Here is a 22,529-nt window from a genome sequence, read left to right as displayed (position 1 = left end):
CAGTTGTTATTACATTGGTTGAGATATATTTTTTGGTATCACATGACTTCTAACAGGGAATAGGTGACATAAGTGGTATGACATGTGATATATGCCTGTTATGATGCAATGATTCCCACTGGCAAACACATAAATATGGCACAAGATCTCACTACTTTTCTTCTTCCTTAAGAAAAAGCACCTGTGTACATGCAAGGAAATTTGAGTCAATCTTAAAAACAAAGAAGATAATATAATCTCTGAATTGGGTAAGCCTGAAAGACATTCTGCCAGAGAAAATAATTCAAATGATACAAAATGCTGCATCATTTTAAACACATGTGGAATTTAAATATTGTATTTACAATTTTGTTTTAGAGGAAAAATTTACTTGAATGATTTAGAGAATACAGTTTTGTTCAAAGCCCTCCATTCCTTAGTGGTATCAGTAGATAAAATGCCATGACACAGAAAGAGAGTAATAGCAGTAGAAAAGAAGTAAGTTTCCAGAATGGCATCTATGTGTACGAGGATAAGAACAATTATTACACCACCACCTCCTTAGTGGCAAAGTCAGATCAAGACATGCACCCAACCCATAAGTAACAAACAACTTCAGGATCCACAGAGTGGAGGAAAACACAAAGAAGAAACATGAAGATCACAGTTTCTTCTCCCTCACCTTAACCCTTAACTAACACTAACCCAACCCCCAAGCCTAGACCTAACTCTAACCCCAAACCTAACGTAGCTCTAACACTAACCCAACCCCAGCTTTAACCCAACCTCTCCCCTAACCTTTATCCTAAACCCAACCCAAACTTAACCCTAACTCCCAACACCTACCTTTATTTAACTTAATGAATCCTTGTATCTGAAGAAGCCTATCCACAATTCATGATTATTCAATATGTCTTTTAATTTCTACAGATATGAAATCTATTCAAACTAACTTTTGAAAATAAATGTGCCTTCTACAATGTAAGATTCACTAGAAACTGAAATATCATTTTGCTATTTGTGGCTTAACAGCCTTCCCTCCCCTGCAATCAAAACTGGAAAATGTGATGCTGGCAGTAGAACAAATTAAAAAAAAAGAGAGAGAGAGAGAGAGAAGAAAATTATAAGGCTATGGAGAGATCTGTTATCTTGGTTTTGGAGATAGATTCCCAACCTATACACATAGTAAAACATGAGCATGTACATCTCAAGAGAACACAGTAGCAGTCAATTATACTTTAATAAACATGGAGGCGAGTCTTCAGGTCTCTCTCAACACTCTCTGCAGAGGTGCTGCCCAGCACCAAGGAATTTTAATCAAAAGTTGATTTTTTTAATTACCAAACCTGGATTTTATTTCAAACATGTAAAATAAATACTTTTCACTTTTTTTTCCATTCTACGTTTAGAATTTCATAAGATCACGACTCATAAGTTATGGTCCCATTCTTAAGTTAAAATATGAGATGCATTTTCATTGCGATAATAATATGAAATAGAAAATCCTGAATGTTCTACAGTGTCCTTTGAGAGGTTGGATCCATATTATATCAACATCTGGAGAACAAGAAGCCATGCATGTTAAAACCCAGCACGTACATTAAAATCCAGAGATAGAGAGGGAGAAACAAAGACAGGGAGAGAAGAGAACTAGGGAAAAGGGATTTTACTCAGATAAGGGCCCTGGTGCTTACCTACTGCAGGGGAGGGAATGAATCATTTATTCTTCTTTGTAGCCCCTACATGAGCTCACCGGAGGCTGAACTTCATTGAGTGGCAACTCAGACACAGGGGAATAAACACTAAATGAGAAAAGCCTCGTGTGGAGTTACAATAGAGTATCTGTACTATATTATTTTCCAAATGCAGCATTTTCAGCTAAACCCTATATTATGTATACCTAAGCAACTGGAATCTCTTTTTAAAGGGTTTCCTTTCTGTTCTTTGTGGGTTTTATGACTATATTTTTGTCTTTTTTATTTCATTTTATTGTCAAGGTGATGTACAGAAGGGTTACAGTTACATAGTGAGTACAGTTTTTGTTGAACACCCACACCTTCACTTTTCTCCCACTTTCCCTCCCCCCAAGTTGTAATGTTCATTTCCAACAAATTATCTGTGGGTATCACTGTTGCATTGGCCTTTGCTTTTTGTTGTTGTTTAGATGGGGTTTTTTTGATACTGGGGAGCGAACCCAGGACATTACATTTGCCACACAAGCACTTTGCCACTGAGCTCCATCCCAGCCCTAGACTCATTTTTATAAAGATATGTTTTCATTTTGTAGAATCATTCCATTTTAATCTTCTGAGGAAAGGAAGAAACAGAGTCATGTCTTATTCACCCTGTCACTTCTACCTGGAAGCTGGACACGCTGAATGATCATTCTCAGTACCTGACTTCGGTACTCAAGTTAGGTACAATGTTTATTGATGACCATAGCCTATGTCATCAGCATATTCAAATGCTGTCACTATTTATGTTGAGAAGACATGTGGAGATTGAAAGCTACCAATGATCTAAAATTTTTAGCACAGGTGTGGTCACTTCCCTTAGTTTGGGGAGAGAAACCTTTAGTCCACGCCACAAGGTCTTTGTCCCTGCTTGCCTTTATCTCCAAGACCTTAAGAGCAGGATCCTCAAAGTAGGCGTCTTTATGAAGCAGCTGGTCCTGCTGCCAGACAGCGCTCAAGAATACACAGTGGGGACTGGGGATATAGCCTAGTGGCAAGAGTGCCTGCCTCGGATACACGAGGCCCTAGGTTCGATTCCCCAGCACCACATATACAGAAAACGGCCAGAAGCGGCGCTGTGGCTCAAGTGGCGGAGTGCTAGCCTTGAGCGGGAAGAAGCCAGGGACAGTGCTCAGGCCCAGAGTCCAAGGCCCAGGACTGGCCAAAAAAAAAAAAAAAAAGAATACACAGTGAAGGCCTGGAAATATGGCCTAGTGGCAAGAGTGCTCGCCTCGTATACATGAAGCCCTGGGTTCCATTCCTCAGCACCACATATATAGAAAAAGCCAGAAATGGCACTGTGGCTCAAGTGGCAGAGTGCTAGCCTTGAACAAAAGGAAGCCAGGGACAGTGCTCAGGCCCTGAGTTCAAGGCCCAGGACTGGCCAAAAAAAAAGAATATATGTTGAGTAAATTACTGAACAAAAGGAATTAAATAGATGACATATCAATGCATCAATCATTAAATGTCATCTCTATACCGAACAGAAGTTATTGTTGAGCAATTCAGATTTCCATTGGACTGGCATTTAAAAGACTTGATTAAGATTAGAAAAACGGGCAAAACAAAGACAAGAACATAGGAAAAAATAAAAGTTCCTAATACATGAAAAGCAAAGTGGAGCTTGTGAGACAAACTCTCCTCTTTAAGGATGTCAAAATGTAATGACAAAGATAAAATACTTTACAATATGCATGAAATAACACAAGAGATTTTTACTAATAAACTAGGTAGAAATGATTTGTAAAATAAGCCATGTGTTCATTTAAAACCACAATGGATAGAAAAATTGCCCAATTTTAAATGTCAAGTGTACAGGTAGAATGCATAATCTAAAGATTCTAATCAAGCCAAAGTGTTTTTAGGACCTATATTAAAACCGTTTAAATAGCAAAATAGAATCTTGATTAGCGCTCAATTAAATAAGTTTAAGATATATGTCACGACTGTCTGTACACTATAGAATTTTAGAAACGAGTATAAATCATCCAGTATTCTCAAAACTGTTTTAAATGCCTTTATGTTCAAACGTATTATAAATACACTGCAGTAAAACAGTGTAGAAAGGCCTACCTGTAAAAGTGTTGTTCTGTGGAGCTTGAGTGCCCCCTTCTGGTGAATTTTAGCAAAGCAGCTTGTGCAATATTCTTCGCCACATTCAAGGCATACCTTAAAAGAACATGGTACATGTATGACGACAAGAATGACACTGTGATGTTGCAAAAAGTTTAACTGCTATTTCATCCTTCCCATGCTCGTGTCCCACATAGATTACCTACAGGTCATTAGGACAAAGCAGACCCCCCCCAAAAAAAAATCACAAAGATTTCAACCTTTCAGGACAACTAAAGTGTAAACACTTAATTACTTCCATAAAATAAATGCCATAGCTGCAAGGTAGGTTCATGTATGGATGTAGGGTTTCTAATTAAGATGAAAAACAGCCAGTAGATTCACTTCAAACTTTTTGACCTGATTTTAAAAAAGCAGCCTTATTTCACAGGCAAAAAAGAAAAATCATATTATTGCTTATTTCATATATTTATTTTAATGACTTTATTGACTTACGTGAGCATTTAATGACACAGTTAATTTTAAACCAAATATGTAACCAGACACTTGCACGAAAGAGATTGATTCTCACAATACAGTTTCTAAAGTACTCTTTAGAAAAGTTTCCAAAGGAACTTTGGAGGGAACTTTATGAGGGAAAAAGAAAAGAACTGTATCCCAATGTCCACATAGCTTTTAAATAATAAAATGACTTCCCAATTCTCCATGGTGTCAAAATGTAATTTTAAATGACACAGATAATGTTTTCAGGTGTAAGGTCTTCAAAAGTGAAACACATCTGTACCTAACTTGGCTCAAACATGACTGAGTGTTTGGGGGGGGGGGGGGTCGGAGAAGACAACTCTTTTTTTGAACTACAGATAAGTTACCACTGCGCTTTTCTACCTTGTAGCAACCCCACTGCCAGCAGCATAAACAGCTAGGAAAGGGTTCTGAGCTCATCTCCCCAGTGCGCAGGTGCATGAAGGACGCAGAGGGGTTGGGGAGAGAGTCTGGAAGACTTGAAAGGAGCGCGTTGCTCTGTGCCCCTCTTCCCTATCCTGTCAGAGGCCCCCCTCTCCCCCCCCCCCTCCGCCCCAGCTGCCCATTCTCCACTTTATTTCCTTTTTGTGCAGGGATGTGTCAGATAAAAGGAAGAAGACTCAACTCTGGCTGTAAACCCAACAGGAAAGTCAGTATTTTTTTTTTAATTGTCAAAGTGATGTACAGAGAGGTTACAGTTTCATACCATAGGCCTTGGGTACATTTCCTGTACTATATGTTACCTCCTCCTTCATTCCCCACTCCCCCTCCCGCTTTCCCTCTCCCTCCCATGACTTTTCAGTTGGTTTACACCAAATGGTTTTGCAAGTGTTGCTTTTGGGGTTGTTAGTCTTTTTATCCTGTGTCTCTCGATTTTGATATTCCCTTTCACTTCCCTAGTTCTAATACCACTATATACAGTTTCCAGTGTAATCAGATAAGATACAGTGATAGTGTGGGTACAGAAATCGAGGATTTGAACTAAGGTTGTTGAGCTGCTAGGCTGGCCTGCAGCCAGGTTTTGTCGTGTGTGTGTGTGTGTGTGTGTGTGTGTGTGTGTGTGTGTGTGTGTGTGTGTGTGTGTGTGGTGTTTGTTTGTGGCTTAATTTTGTTTGAAGGACTCCAGTTCTTCCTGCCCACCATTGAAGCTGGGGCCCCTCTCCTGCGGGCTTCCTGTTGTGGGGGAGACCCCCAAGTGGAGCTCCTGAGAGGCCATATTCCCCGTGGGGGTGTGGAGAACCTTCCAGCCTGCAAGGCTCTTCTCCCAGCCGCAGGTTCGGCCCTGGCCTGGGACCAGAGGGGTACCCCTCCCCCCGAGGTCTACTCTAGCTTTTTGGCTGACCTCCAACCATGATCCTACACTCTCAGCTTCCCCGTTACCAGGGATTATGGAGTGTGTAATCTCTCCCAGAAGACTTGAAGTCTTCTAATTTTAAAATGACACCGAAAGCCCTAACGTGATGACCGGGTCATGTCCAATAGTTAGACAAGTTTATCAAATATAAACTGAGAACACATTATAAAGAAAATGAAGATGGAAGACATTTAATGTGCTAAATTGAAGCTAACAAAGGTGAGTTAAAATAAAATAATACTTGCAATATCCTGAGCTCTTTTCCTTTCTACGCGCCCCCCCCCCCTTTCCTGGAGCTTAAATTCAAGGCCTGAGTGACATTACTGAACACACTCACTCAGGTTGGCTCTCGCTGTGATTTTTTTATTTTTATTAGAGAAAAGAGTCTCGTGGACTTTTCTGTTCCAGCTGGCTTTGAACCATGATCTTCAGGTCTCCGCCTTCTGAGGCTAGCAAGCATGAGCCACTGGCACCTGGCCTATCCTCAACTTTTCATGAATAGCAACTCAGTGATCTAGAGGCTTCCATAAGTTCCATTTTACTTAGTCTTCACAAGCAGCCCTGTAAGGTTGGATGAACAATGACATCTCCACGTTGTGAGTTCAAGGTAAAAAGGAACTCAGTAATTGAGAATTTGTCCACAGTCACCCATGCCATTCTAATGATGGAGACAGAAATTGAACGCTCCTCTCACTCAGACCTCAAGCTTTTAACTATAGGATACATTAATAATCATTAACACAACCACTAACCACTTACTGGGAAAACCTTGCTAAAACCTGCTTAAAGTAAAATGCAGTATTTCAAATAACTGAATGGCCTAATATTTTATCACAATCCTAAAGCATACTCTTCAAATATGATTAACTATATAAAACCGAATCTGTTACTTAAATAGAAGAAAAATAAACATTAGGTCTAGCATGCGATCTCATTTCAAGAGCTACAAGGTCTTAGGCAATCACGGTAGCATCGTCCTACTTTCACAATTTTAAGTGCAGCATAAATTTAAAATCTGTGATTTCACATATGGTAGTACTACTACATTAATATAGATTTCAAAATGTGTTCTGCATCATTTTCTTTTTAGATACCTTCTAATTTTTAGTGAATGTCTCATCTTTGGCCTTTTCTGTAATCTAGTGTAATATAAAATGCATTCCAGCATATAATTCTAAGGCAAGTATTTGTTAACAGATCTTAAATGAAAGTAAGCCAAGCACATCTTTGTAGGCTGGAAGAGCAAAACTAGAGTTGCAGAGTAAGCTTTCTTCCATATTTGGTTATACAAGCATATTTGGATTTCAGTGGGGTTGAAATGATTGCGAAATGGAAAGATCTTAAGCAGCCTTGTAACACTGGCAGGAAAACACAGACATCATTGAGAAGGACGCGTCCCCAACACATATGCATCTTCAAGACGAGAACACGGAGCTCAACGTTAGCACGTGCATCGTTAACCCCAGGAATGGCACAGTGGTTGTACCACAATTTCAAAACCCATTTGAGTTTAAATTTTCCATGTAGGCCAAATAAGTATACAGTCTTATGCTATTGCTTTCACTTTAGGTATGTAAAAATAGCCTAAATCCACTTCAATTTTAAAAAGAAGCAGTTGGGAAGATTTGAAACTTGTCTTTGTCACCAAAATATGACCTTCCGTCACCAAGTCCTGTGGCACATTGCCTTGCATTGTACTAACAAACACTATTGTCTCTTCTCTGAGTCCCAGCCATGCCAATTACTTCAGACATGTTAGATCATTATTATTATTATTTCAGAATGATGTTGATCTTATGATCTTGTTTTAGAGATGAGAAAACCTCGCTAGAATTATGATTTGCTGAGATCATATAATCATTAATAGGAAAAATTGAGACTGAAGCTTTCAAAATATGATTTTTTAACTGTGATCTCCTGTGTGCCATTTTTCCCCAAGGAAGGACAGGAAAAGAAAAGAAAATATATTCCTACTATCCACCCAGCAATGTTAGACGCAACGCTAGAAGCTAAGAACTAAACGTAATATAACATGACGGTGCTTTACTTCACCCTAACCTACATTTGAAATAGTTTATTATGTTTTTGACAGCTATTATGAAACTTGGTTTTCATTTCATCTCAAAGAAAATCCTTGTTTGAGAGGGAGAGGGTTGTAAGGGAAAAGTTTTGATCTGGGCACCAGAGACTGTCTTGTCTATAATCCTAGCTACTCTGGAGGCTGAGCTTCAGAGAATTTCAGAACAAAGTCAGCTAAAGTAGAAAAGTCTGAAAATTTCCATCTGTGATTAACTAGCAAAAAGCTAGACTGGAGGTAGGGCTCAAGAGGTAGCAGGTCAATTGTGAAAAAAAAATCACGCAAGGTCATGGGGCCCAGAGTTCAAGCCTTAATCACAGCACAAAGAGAAAAGAAAAAAGCAAATGGAAAAAAGAAAGAAAGAAAAGAGTAATTGAGGTAGGGCCAGTGATTAAAGTACATATATATGATTGTGTGGAAATGCCATAGTGAAATCTGTGTTCACACTTAAGATAGGCCAATAACATGTAGCGTGTGTATGTGTGTATACATATATAATGATATGGAGAGAGAGAGAGAATCTTAATAAAATTCTTCAGGAATATTTAGGATCTAAATCCCAGCCGCTGCATCTAACAATTTTCAAGCAACCCAGTTATTAGATGATTGTCACTCTCATCTGCTTCCAGACAAGACATATGTCTCCTATCTGCAATTCTGTCTTACTTTACTTTTCTCTAAAAAAAAAAAAAATGAATTCTTTATTTCCAGCTCAAGCCCTATTTACAACACACTATATGTACCATAGCCTTCAAGCAATGCCTAGCTCAACTAAGAAGAAAAAGACTCAAATAAATACACTTATTTTATGAGGCCAGTGGTAACCTAATACTAAAGCTTAACATGGTCACAACAAACAATTTATCTTTGATAAATACAGATGCACAAATCCTGAACAAAAGTTGATCAGGAGACTGAGTAGCCCACTTTGAAGCAGAAAAAATCTGAAAGATTCTTATCTTAAATTAACCAACCAAAAGCCTGAAGTGAAAGTATGCCAGGAACTTGGGCTTTAATTCAGAGCATGGAGTTCTTTTTTTTTTTTTTTTTGACAGTCCTGGGCCTTGGACTCAGGGCCTGAGCACTGTCCCTGGCTTCTTTTTACTCAAGGCTAGTACTCTACCACTTGAGCCAAGTGCCACGTCTGGCCTTTTAATATATATGTGGTGCTGAGGAATTGAACACAGGGCTTCATGTATACAAGGCAAGCACCCTTTGCCACTAGGCCATGTTCCCAAACTGCAATCCTGAGATCTCAGTCTTTTGAGTGACTGTGTACCCAATACGCAATTATTTGAGTGTTCAAAATACTGTACCAATGAAAAGAGAATCATGAAAAAGGACTTTACCTGTTTTATTTCAATTTCAGTTAATAGCTTTTCAGAGAACATAAGCAATAAAATCTATATAACTCAAATGACATTCAGCACAAGACTGGATAAACAAATTGTGGTATCGCCATACCATGAAGTGTACTTAGTAATAGAAAGAAACAAATTAAAAATAAATTTAACAGCATGGATTACTAACCATATGGAGGAAATAAGGCCAAGAGGTGATTAATGTGTGTGTATCTGTGTGTGTGTGTGTGTGTTCACTTTATATAAAGTGAAAGAATAGACAGTACTGAATCTGTGGTTTGAAAGAAGACCAGCAGGTCATGTGTGTTGGTTATAGATTGGAAGCGGCATTTTCTGCGGTTAAATACCATTCTGTATCTTGACATAGTCTTTCAAAAGGCATCTGTTCACCAGAATGGTGAACAAAAAGAAGAGAGTATGATAGCGAGCAAGAAAAGGCAATTTCCCACTGGGGTTTGTTAAAACAGAGTGAGGAGGGAGATTTGGAGATCTAAAAGAATTTTGTTGTTTAGTTTGAGTTTTGACTTTAGATGGTAGACATTGTTGCATGCTTGGGTTGACAGGTATGGCTGGAAGAAGGGAAGTCACTAGAGAAAGTGGAATCTTTACAGAAGAATAAAAGGATGCAAGCTGAGAGCCAGTGGTCACATTTGTAATCCTGGATATGCTAGAGGCTAAGATTCACAGGATTGCATTTCAAGGCAGAAAAATTCTACTAGGCTTTATCTCCATAAAACCACCAACAGCTAGTCTGAAGGTATAGCTCAAATTGTAGAGTGAGAGCTGAGCAAATAATTCAATTGCATCAAGTGCCTTGCACTTGCATGAGCACTACCAAAAAAGAAAGGAAAGAAGGAAGGGAGGGAGGGAGGTGGAGAGGGAGGGAGGGAGGGAGGGAGGGAGGGAGGGAGGGAGGGAGGTGGAGAGGAAGGAAGGAAGGAAGGAAGGAAGGAAGGAAGGAAGGAAGGAAGGAAGGAAGGAAGGAGAGAATGTAATTCAGCAAGTAAGGTCAGACATCCATTTTAGAAAGCACATAGTCATAAGAATAAGAGATGGCTGGGGATGGAGATAAATTATGTTGGGAAAGGTGGGTAAGGCCATGGAAATTTCATGTATATTTTTACCATAGAGTACGTACTAGGAGAGCAGCTTTTTTCTCACACTGTCCACAAATCTTCCCTTTTGTCTTGGGTTTTTCACTTCCAGGAGAATTTGCCATTTTGTACTTAACTGGCGGTCTCACTGTCTCTGAAAGGAAAAGCATGTCAGACCAATCACTATTAAATATGATGCTTAGTTTTCTGATTCAGTCAGGGAACTGTAAACATTTCAAAATTACCAGTATTTGATACTCTGTGAGAATGATAGGTAGGCAAATCTGATGATCATTTTACTGTAATTCTCATAGCAGCCTATTGGAGCACTCCCGGGCCCAAGACCACATACAGCCGCCACATCCACTGCTCAAAACTATAGTGCGGTGAGCATTTTAAACTACAAAGCACTAAAAATCTTATACTTGACAAATTCCTGTGATGCTTTCCCATATCTGGGTAGAATCTTAAGTATAGTTTTATACATATATAATAATATATGTATGTGCATATATACATATATATGTGTATACATTCATACAAAAATACATGAAAGTTTGTATATAATGTATATTATGTAAATATTGTATTTATATTTCTATAACTCATTGTACCAAACTATGTGAATCATTCAAAGTGGAACTTCTTTATCCTCCAGGAAAAATAGCTTATATCCTCTGGAATTATTACAAATCCAAAACCATGATTTTTTTTCTTTACAATTTGAAATTATGGTATTAAATATAAAGCAATTTTTCAATGTTATTTTAATTTCCTGAAATAGTATGATTTACCATTCCATATTGTTAAATATTCTCAATGGTTTGAATAATATATCAACACAATTCAAGGAACAATGCGTTGAAATCCCTCACCTATAAGATGTGTTATTACAATTACATTGTAAGGTAGTATTTTTGCCACATAACCAGACCTCCAAAAATGACTAAATAAAACTAATTTTGAAAATCAAAATGTCACTGGTGTGCGTGGCTCTTGCCTGTAATCTATTTAGGTTTCTTTGAACTGATCATCTCGATTAGAAGCCAGCAGAAATGTTGAAGAGATTCTACCTCCAATCAATCAACAAAAAGCTGCATTGGAGGTGTGGCTCAATGGTAGAACACCAGTAAGTGATAAAGCTGAGTGAGAGCAAAAGGTCCTGATTTCATGCCTGCTCCTGACAGGGAGGGAGAGACACGAAGGAAAGTAGGGAAGGAGGAAAGTGCTGGTTAAGGGCCCTTCTGCTATATAGAGAAGGCTGGCACTCTAACTCTGCATGTAATTCAGAAGAAATCGAAGAACGTTGAACCACATACTTTTCAACCAGTAATATAGACATAAACTGTTTACCTTTACTCTCGTGCTTCAGTAGTTTTAATTTCAGTTTTCCACCAGGAAACTATGAATGAAATAGATATTATTTGTCAGGTATCGATTCTCTTGTTTAAAGAAATTTTAATTAAATCTCTAACAAAAGCATAAGAAAACTGTAGCATTGAGGTACATCTTGTGCCAAAATTTGTGAAAGAATAATATAAAACTAGTAGGAGATCATTACTAAAGTACACATAAACTTAATTAAAATTTGACTGAAAAGAAAAAGCAAATGTAAATACAATACATATAAGCCAGTTTTTAAAAATATATCAGAAATTAATCTTTAAAACACAAACCATTATAGATGATCATTAAATGATCTTTCAAAGGACTGCAAGCATTCACAGTGCTGTAGGGCTGAATGAATTCTTTCCATTTCTCCTCTTTGGAAAGCATGCAAAGCCCAGTATTTGTACAGACTGAGTCTGAGCTGAATTCTGACTGAGCTATTCTGCTTACACAACTCTAGAAACAAGTATTATTCTCTTATGTGCCAAATTTGGAGAACCGCATGCTTTCACATCATGGTCTTCACCTTCAAATATTATTTTTGAGACCTGACTTTCCTCTTATTAACATGTATATATGCATATATATACATATGGTTCACTTCTAGATATAGTCATTTAAAATTCTCAGATCTGAACATTTTAGGAAACCAAACAGACCTGCTAGCTGAACATATTCTCCCTGGTCTTGTTAAAACCAACATGTAAAATCCACAAACAAGCAGCGATCCAGGGTGCATTTATACAAGCACTGTCAGTTCACACACTGTTTCCAATTTGCAGTGTGTATGCTCAGTTGCCCAATTTGCCTATGAGGTTCTGAGAACAATGGCAGCCTCTATCTCTGGCTGTACTGACTGTAGTCACTTTGAAAATTTAAGCCTAATTATTCTCTGTGGCGTTGCTTGAAAATGATACTTATTGTCCATATTCTGTGAAATAGCTGCTCAGATGTTTTCCGTCCCAAACACAGCAGAAAAGAAAATGAGATGCAAGTAATCAACTTTCAGAGGACTCACACTTTCTCCTTTGTTTGTAAATTGGGAATATTATCCCAGTGACACAATTTAATCTCAAATTTTTTTTTCATCACCAAATTGTCTGATCTGGTTACCTTAATGACTCATCTGGATAGCAATGCGCCAGAGATCTAAGCTACTTGCACAGAACGGACAGATAACTGAAAGCCAAATAGAACCACTATGCAAGAAACGTGATAATTTTTTTTCCTTTACCCTGATTTTTTTTGACTGTTCTATGAATGGAGTTATATTTGTTTCAATTTATTCAAATTGCCTGAAAATGATTCAGTGAGCAAGCAGCCAGGGGCTATTTTGAAGTGGGGGTTGGGGAGAGAGAATTTCCTCCTTAAAGTGGAAATCTGACTATTTCAGAAAAAGCTGGGTGTTGGAATGGGGTGGGTTAGAGCCACGTGACACGCGCGCACTCGTGCTTATCCAATCCGTGAGGACCACGGGGCACTCAGCCCCAAACCTCGCTGCCCATCACGGCCCACTGGCCCATGCGCAAGGGCAGCGTCCACGGAGTCCACTGCGGGCCACTGGGCCTATGCTCTCCCTCCCGCCCTGTTGGCCGCCTGGACCTCTGCCGCGTCCTCTAGACGGTCTTTGCATCCAGGCTCCCCCACAATTCCGTAGAACCTTATCAAATGTGCATTCGACTACCCTGCACATTAAATCGTTCCTTTCCACCATGCCGCCCCACACTGGACATGACTTTCTGCAAAGCGTGGTCCAGATAAGTGAGTCCCCTTGCCTGCTCTCACCAGGACAGGAGAACAACGAAGGTCTCCGGATCCGCTCCTGGGAGCCACGGCCCCGCAAGGTGCCCCAAGCTCATCATCCAGCAAGGTCACCTACAGGGGATCGCCAGGGCCCTGCACTGAGGACGCCAGGCACCCGATGCGTTTCCTCACCGCCCCTGCTTTCCTGGCGACCTGGAGGCGCAGACCTTCGCCATGCTGCGCCTGGGAGCCTCTGAAAGCCTCTTCAGCCCAACGGGCACCATTGTGACCAAATCTGGCACCCCAGCAGCCTCTGAACGACACACCTTCACGCTCCCTGATTCACAGTTTCTCGGTGCTAACCTTCATCCCCTTCCTCCTCTCCCTCCTGGACCGCCCCTGTCTACCCACGATTGTGATGAAATAACACCGTGGGTTTCCTACAAAGCCATGCAGATAGCCGATAACCGCTGGAGATCATCCACTCCTTGCTCCTCCTAACCGCCAGCCCCGATGCCCACAGTGGTATCCCCAGTTCTCTCTTCTCAGAGCCTTTCCTTCCACTGGGCAGATGTTACCTGTTATGACTTTCCTGTTGTAACATTCCATGGCATCTAATTTGACCTCCTATTGTAATCAACCTCTCTCTATAGATGGTAGATGATAGATAGGGAGAGAGAGAGAGAGAGAGAGAGAGAGAGAGAGAGAGAGAGAGATGATAGAGACAGATATGTAAATTTCTACATGTTTTCTTTTCCTTCCATCATCCTCAACTCAGAGGATTTCTTTTAATAAGTCAACTACTCAAAGACCATAGTAGCAACTGGAACCTCTGTAGCTTCAATCCTTCCTCTATTTCCTTGAAAGTAGTTCATTTCCCCAGTCCTAAAATTCACATAGGAAAGTGGAACATAGAATCTCTTAAAACTTCAAAAGGTCAATGTTTGCTCCTGTGTTCACCACCACAGTTGATTTTATTCCTGACACCCACTCTTTCCAACTAAAGGATGAGCTAGTCATTATCAGATCGAGTGTATTCGTCCAATGAGTTGTTTGATCCAATCAGTTATTTTAGTATTCTCATTTTTCATAGAGACTTTGTTATGATTTCTAAGCAACAGTACCTAGTGTTTAACCACCAATGGTAAAAGAGGATCAGAGATTAAAAGACTTGCCCGAGATTACAAATCGAATTATACAAGTAATCATTTCAATCTACAGACTCTAATTCAGGCTCTCCTGACCTCAGCACACTTCCCTTCTGTACTAAATGATTCTTTGTCATGGGAGGTGTCAAAGAAGGTAATGACATTTCTGGTCTGTACTTAAGTTTTCAAAAAGGCCTGGCTCACTGATAAGAACTGAGTGTATCTTCAATCCCTGGGCAGTATAAAACATCTCCATGAATAACACTGGTCTACACAGATACACAACAAATACTTCTCAATGAACCAGGTATTAGACAACACTTACTGGCCCGTGTTTTCCAAACTTGCCTCCTGTATATTTTCCTTTTCCACATTCTTGCAATGTACAAGATATCCTTACCCATTATCTTAGAATAAACCCAACCCAGGCCTTCACTCTGATATCTGACCAAGAACAAGGTCAAGTTACTTGACATCAAGTTGATATCAAGTTACTTTATCTGAATAATATATAGAAGAATTCATAGACCAACACATTGCCTCTCAGGAATGAAATAAGTCATAAATACTTAGGTACATGAAAAGAAAAACCCAAATCAATACCTGACTGGTATAAAAATGGCACCCAATGTACCAACATGTGTCAGACCTAATTTAGTCATCGCCCTCCTTAATTCTGATTGTGGCAAGAGGGATTTTGATTTCCTCTTCTTTTTCCCACTTAAAAATATACCCAGTAAACTCTCAACTCTGTAGAACCCAAATATTACTTCTCAAAGACTTTATTCCTCATACATGGAGTTGATTACAGAAGTGTTTATTGACTTTAATAAAGAAGTATTTTGAGGCACCTTGTTATTTACATTAGAAGAGAGTCTCCTTGAGAACAAAGATACCTCACTACAAGTCTAAAACACCATTTTATAAACATTATTATGTGTAAAACCAAATTACCAGCTCAATCATCACAGCCAGCATTTTTTTTTTTTTTGGGCCAGTCCTGGGCCTTGGACTCAGGGCCTGAGCACTGTCCCTGGCTTCTTCCCGCTCAAGGCTAGCACTCTGCCACTTGAGCCACAGCGCCGCTTCTGGCCGTTTTCTGTATATGTGGTGCTGGGGAATCGAACCTAGGGCCTCGTGTATCCGAGGCAGGCACTCTTGCCACTAGGCTATATCCCCAGCCCACAGCCAGCATTTTTAATACATTTATAATAACCTCTGAAACATGGGCCACTCCTCCAAAAGATAATGAAAACTTAAAGTGGACTATAAAGCTTTAACTCAATTAAAGAAACTCATTAAGAGAATGACACTATAAAATAAATTTTTTTGAAGCTAAAATATTTAGAATTGCCAAACAAGAAGTTTCTAGATGTCAGTTGAGACAATAAATTTTAACTGTGTGTGTGTGTATGTATGTGTGTTAAAACTTCAAAGCCACAAGACTTGCACTAAAGGATACAGAAACTAGTTTTATTATATATATATATATATATATATATATACCCTTTAGCTGGTGTTAATATTAAATACAATGCAATGTTATAGTTTACAATACACAGTAAAGATAAAGCAAATGGATAGTTCAAAATTGAATGCAATTTTCTCTTTCATATCACACATGGAAGTAGCACTATATGAATAATTATATGTCATGAAGGATATGAAAGAACTAAACATATGTGAAATGATACCAAGTTAGAAGTAAAGCCTATAATTTGTTAGAAAAATTCACATTTGCTTTTATTATGTAGTTCCCTTGTACATATTTGAAACCAGAATTGAATTTAATGGAAATTTTTCTGTTTGGAATTGGAGAGAAAGTCCAAATCAACTTTATGAATGAAAATCAAAAACATATTAGAATAATGAAAGCTGCATATTAACTGACAAAATAAATTTAAACATCTAATACTCTGTGAAGTTGTTAAAACAAGAAAAAATTGATTCCTGAGTATGGAAGAAAATGCAAACAATGAAAAGTAATTTATGTCTCCTTGGTTTGCAACCTGCCTGATAATCAAATAGTATCTTTTTACCTTAATTGCATTTCTTTTATTTTGTGACATTGCGTGTGACTGATTGCCCACTCTACCCACTTTTCCAGATTTCCAGTGATATCCACTTGACCTTCAACAGACATAAACAAAAGAAAATGTGATTACTAAAACATTTCCCCTTTTAATGAAAACAAATACACTGTCACTGTTTCAGGGAATAGAAATTCAGAAGGTAAAGCATAACAAACCACCACCAAAAGAAAGCAAAATACCAATAATGATCTAATATCATCATTTTGAAATATGACTATCATATATGTGATGTTTGCAGATAAATGAATAAAAGGCAAATCTCCAAACACAGATGAAGAAATTCTGATTTTGACATTTAGAATGGCTGGGGATAGTTTTTCAGGTTAATAGGAAACTTTACAGAGACATATGCAGTTTTTAAAACTAAGCATCCACAAATGCAAAGAGAAGAAGACAACAAAACAACCCCACTCCCCCTTCTTAGAGAGTCAGCAGATCTATTTGGTGACACATTTCTTATAAAGACTTAAAAGCTGCTCCCCCATTAAAAAGTGACACAGGGTAAAAGGAGCCAATGTTTACTTTCACTGTTTGCAGAGTATTTTTTAGCTGAGCTTCACAGAATTTTTCTGAAAGTACCAGCAGAAAGAGTCCAATTTTCATTTAAAAAGTAATAAGACAAGTTGGCCAATGTCATATAGTTAATAAATAATAAATCCTAAATTAGAACACTGGGCTTCTAGCTCCCTGCCCACTGAGTGGCAGGTTCTCATTTTGGATATAGCATTTGCCATCTGTGTGACCTTAGCGACTTTAGCAAAGAACACAACGATTCTAAAAACTCAGTCAAGCTTTAGAATAAGCTTTTGGGGAAAAAAAAAAAAAAACAGAAGAGTTTCTGCCACCAGGAAAAATTGATTTGGGGAGGTGATTCTGACTCATAGAGGAATGTTATAATTTATTGTAAAGTCCAACAACAAACTTTATCTTCCTGAATGACAGGTAACATGAGATGCCTTGAAGAAAACAACATTCTACTTATAAAGTGAATGTATGTATGCCATGCAATCTTGTTGAAGAATTGAACTCTAAAAATACTTATCACTGAAACTAGAATAAATATATTGGGAAGGTCACTAATTGTTGAGAAGATACTCTTCAGGTCATAATGAATTACAACTAATGATCCTGACTTTAAGAACAAAAGTACATTGAATGTACAGATCACCATCAATAAATGCACTGAACATGGCCTCTTCTGCTCCATAGATCATTAAAATACTACAAAAGCAATACTTGCAAAACTGTTTGGTGAAAGTGAACTGAACACCTCAGGGGGGGAAAGGGAAAGGGGGAGGAGGGTGGGGGGTGTGAGGGACAAGGTAACAAACAGTACAAGAAATGTATCCAATGCCGGGCTGGGGATATGGCCTAGTGGCAAGAGTGCCTGCCTTGGATACATGAGGCCCTAGGTTCGATTCCCCAGCACCACATATACAGAAAACGGCCAGAAGCGGTGCTGTGGCTCAAGTGGCAGAGTGCTAGCCTTGAGCAGGAAGAAGCCAGGGACAGTGCTCAGGCCCTGAGTCCAAGGCCCAGGACTGGCCAAAAAAAAAAAAAAAAAAGAAATGTATCCAATGCCTAACATATGAAACTGTAACCTCTCTGTACATCAGTTGGATAATAAAAAATTGAAAAAAATCTTTAAAGCAGATTTAGAAAACATTTCAATGTCTACCCAGTATTAGATATACACACAGTTTAACTTAAATTTATTGAGGAGGAGTTTATCCCCATAAATGTCCTTGTATGTAAGCAAAAATACATGTTGAGCTAGGTGCTGGTGGCTCACACCTGCAATCCTAGTTACTCCAGAGGCTGGGATAGTAGGATCGCAGTTCAAAACTAGCCTTGGCAGGACAATCCATGAGACTTTTATTAACAACTTACTACCAAAAAGGCAGAAGTAGAAGTGTGGGTCAAGCGGTAGAGCACTAAGCTTGAGCACAAAAGCTCAGGGACACCACCAAGGCCCAGAGTTCAAGTCCTGGGAGTGGAACACACACACACTCACACACACACACAGAGAGAGAGAGAGAGAGAGAGAGAGGCACACACATACAGAGAAATATATGATGAAGTAATCACAGACCATGGAATTTAGACCCAAGGAAATGAGATAAGTCACTGTGTGACAATATCAATTAAGGAACATAGCAAGATATGAACATACAAAGTAAGATATGAGTGTACTAAGCACCATAGTAAGACAAAATTTACATACTATCTCAAAATTGAGAGACCATATCATGTATAGAACACAATGGGCATCAGTTACATATGCTGAACTTGCATAGGAGCACTGAGAGACTTGTGCAAGCATGAGCCATCTGTGTTGCAAAGAATTTTCACTACTACAGTTGGTGCCAGAAAAAAAAAATGGGGTGAAAAGAGGTCATTTCCATCACTCTGCTCTCAGATCTATTGTCCTTCAAACCACTTTGTAAATTACTTTTATAGTAAAAAACCACAGTTAAATCATTTACCTCTCCGTTAAATTAGAATCTATATTTAAGTGTGATATTTGGGAGTATTCGGTAACAAAATACCAACTAACTAGTATTTGCTAAAAATATTTCTATCCTACTCATAGATTCTTCTGGTTCTGGTGTATGTAAGTGAAAACTCTTTATACTAAATAAAGCTGCCCTAACATAAAGTGTTGTTGATAGTAGTATTCTGAGAAATAAGGAAATTTGCACTGTTGTCATAAATATTCTGTACTACAAACCATTGACTTTGATGTAAGAAGGGAAACATGAAGGGATTAAGCCAAATAAAGTTGAGGAGAAATGAAAGCCATAGAAATTTTACTAGAGTGGGCTCTAAATAAATGGTACAGAAAAAAAGTCAGAGCCAGGGAGTCAAATCCAATATTCCCATTCACTGGGGGGAAATTATACTGTCCCTGCACTAAAAATTTTGCTACAATAATCTTAACATTTAAATCAGTTCTTTACATAATTCAGCTGAATTAGCACTGTTAAGTAGCACAATTACTACACAGTTAAATTAGCATCTTAAGAAAGATTCTGCTTATTCCTCTCATTTTAATTTTCTTCTCTTATAAAAATGGCTCTAAAAATGTCACTCACTGTATTTCTTCCTTTTCTTTGCTTCTTGTGGATTGAAACTCTTGGAATGTCTTTTTCATCTCTTCATTCTCCAATTCTAACTGTACTTTCTCCATTCGCAGTTCTTGAGCATTTCTGAAGACAGGAGATTTAAATGTTTGTTTACAGCAAGCAAACAAAGCCAAAGAGAAAAAGTAATTTTATATCATATTTTTACCCTTAAAGTTAATCAAAAATTAGTAATGATAATTAAGTAATAGCCATTTCTAGGAATTTCTAGAAGTTTGGTTTATGACGTTAGCATCTTTCATCGAGTATTCTCCTTAAAGCACTGTACATCTTCAAGTCTCACAAAGCATTTCACCTTCAATTGCTGATGGTTTGCAACTGTAATCCACTTCATATAGGTGCCGGCTTTAAATATGTATCTATGAGAAGCAAATAGAGCATTTTCTTTTCGGATTTGCATACTCTTGATTTTAGTATATCCAAGTCGCCAGAAGCAGAGGATTTAAAGCAAATAATTCACCCAACAATCACCCAAACTTTCTGCTACTCTGTATAAATCTTGGAACCATCCCGACCCCCTGCAGCCTGCACCCTGTTCTCTGAGGCTCCGTGTTCACCACACACACACACACACACACACACACACACACACACACACACACACACACGCCGCACTCTGTGCTCCATTGTGGCTGGGATCAGACTTCACACTCTGTGCCACCCACTGGGCAAACAAAGACCCGAGCTTCTTCAATCCAGGTCCCCAGGACAGCATAGGCAACGTGTGCATCGATTAATACTCAGTAAATGAATGTCAATACAGACACAAAGAGCTAAAACATACACCCAGGATCAAATAATGCACGTCACATCTTCATTGTCAAAAAATACACATACACCTTCCACATCAAGAATAACCTCTCCATTTGGATAAAGGGTGAATGAATAAAGTCATAATGTTCAACATATGTATGTGAAAACGGAACCAGGTAAATTGAGGGTATGGGTGGGGTTGGAAGAGATGGGAGTTAAGAGCTTCACACACTTTCTTGTCTAGATTGGCTTTGAACTGTGATCCTCAGATCTAATCCTTCTGAAGAGCTAGGATTATGGTTTAAAAAACTTGATGAGACCCTTATCTAAACAAACAAGTCAGGTGTGAGGGTTCAAATCCTTAAATCTCAGCTACAATGGAGGCCTAAGTAAGACAATCTCAGTCTCAGACTAGCCCTGTCAAAAAACAAATGCTAGAATCTCAATGTTGTTTTGATTTACATTTCTTTTATGGCCAGTGATGTTGAGCACTTCTTCATGTATCTCTTGGCCATTCTCATTTCCTCTTCAGAGAAGTCTCTTTTTAGGTCTTTCACCCATTTGTTAAGAGGGAAGTTGGTTCTTTGAGGATTTGTTTTGGGGAAATTTAATTTTTTGATTTCTACATATATTTTAGATATGAGGTCTTTGTCTGTTGTATGGCCAGTGAACATCTCCCAATCTGTGGGCTTTCTATTTATCTTGCAAGCTATGCCCTTTTCCATGCAGAAGCTCTCCAGTTGGATTCAATCCCATTTGTCCAACCTTTCTTTGATTTGTTATGTTTCTGGGCCACATTGAGATTCTACCTCACCCAAGTAAGAATGTCCATTATCAAGAAAACTAATAACAACAGATGCTGGAGGGGATGTGGCCAAAAAAGAACCCTACCACACTGTTGGTAAGAGTGTAAACTTGTTCAACCACTCTGGAAAGCAGTGTGGAGATTCCTCAAAAGGCTAAGCATAGAGCTCCCCTATGACCCAGCAGCACCACATTTGGACATCTACCCAAAAGAATACAAGCGGGCTGGGGATATAGCCTAGTGGCAAGAGTGCCTGCCTCGGATACACGAGGCCCTAGGTTCGATTCCCCAGCACCACATATACAGAAAACGGCCAGAAGCGGGGCTGTGGCTCAAGTGGCAGAGTGCTAGCCTTGAGCGGGAAGAAGCCAGGGACAGTGCTCAGGCCCTGAGTCCAAGGCCCAGAACTGGCCAAAAAAAAAAAAAAAAAAAGAATACAAGCAAGACCATACTAAAGCTATCAGCACACTCATGTTCATAGAAGCATTATTTACCATTGCTAAAGTATGGAACCAACCCAGATGCCCCTGAAGAGATGAGTGGATCAAGAAAATATGGTACATATACACAATGAAATTCTATGCCTCTATCAGAAAGAATGACATTGCCCCATTCGTAAGGAAATGGAAGGACTTGGTAAAAAGTCATACTAAGTGAAGTGAACCAGACCCAAAAGAACATGGATTCTATCATTTCCTTTACCCCTGATGTCACTGGAACTGATTTTGGTGCCCTGGAAATTGTATATATGTTTGCTGGAACTAGGGAAGGGAAGGAGAACATCAAAATGGAGAAACAAAGTATAAAAGATGAACCAATGCAACAGCAATACTTACAAAACTATAGGCTGTAGACCAACTAACTGTATACCTCATGGTGTGGGGGGGGGAGGAAGGAAGGGGAAAGATGGAAGAAAAATGAGGGAGGAGGTAACATGTTAAATAAGAAATGTACACACTGCCTCGTGTATGAAAATATAACCCCTCTGTACATCACTTTAACAATACAGAAATTTTTAAAAATTCCTCATAGTCCTTACCAGTCTACCTCCAATCCTCACTCCTGATAAACTACTCTGATTTATGTTCCCATAGATCAGATTTGCCTATTCTCAAATTCAATAAAATAGTAACCATTAAAAAAAAACAAAAACAAATGCTAGACCTCATCTGGAAAAAAAAAAAAAGGGCTGGAGGCAAGGCTCAGATACTAATGATGCTTTCTAGCAGGTATGGAACCTGAGTTCAAATCTCACCAATAAG

General features: G+C 38.8%; 1 protein-coding gene across 1 annotated transcript in view; it reads right to left on the bottom strand.

Moving 5' to 3' along the window:
* Zbbx (zinc finger B-box domain containing) overlaps positions 1-22,529 on the bottom strand; it is a 70,935-nt gene that overhangs the window by 48,142 nt on the left and 264 nt on the right. The window contains exons 2-6 of the mRNA XM_048345849.1: positions 19,662-19,775; positions 16,513-16,603; positions 11,547-11,595; positions 10,238-10,347; positions 3,786-3,881 (exon numbers count right to left, since the gene is read on the bottom strand). Of these exons, the coding sequence (XP_048201806.1) occupies positions 3,786-3,881; positions 10,238-10,347; positions 11,547-11,595; positions 16,513-16,603; positions 19,662-19,775 (460 nt within the window). The remainder of the gene's footprint in view (positions 1-3,785; positions 3,882-10,237; positions 10,348-11,546; positions 11,596-16,512; positions 16,604-19,661; positions 19,776-22,529) is intronic.

Source organism: Perognathus longimembris, chromosome 5, assembly GCF_023159225.1.
Source record: "Perognathus longimembris pacificus isolate PPM17 chromosome 5, ASM2315922v1, whole genome shotgun sequence".
NCBI classification, from domain to species: Eukaryota; Metazoa; Chordata; class Mammalia; order Rodentia; family Heteromyidae; genus Perognathus; species Perognathus longimembris.
This window is presented reverse-complemented; position numbering and strand designations above follow the sequence as displayed.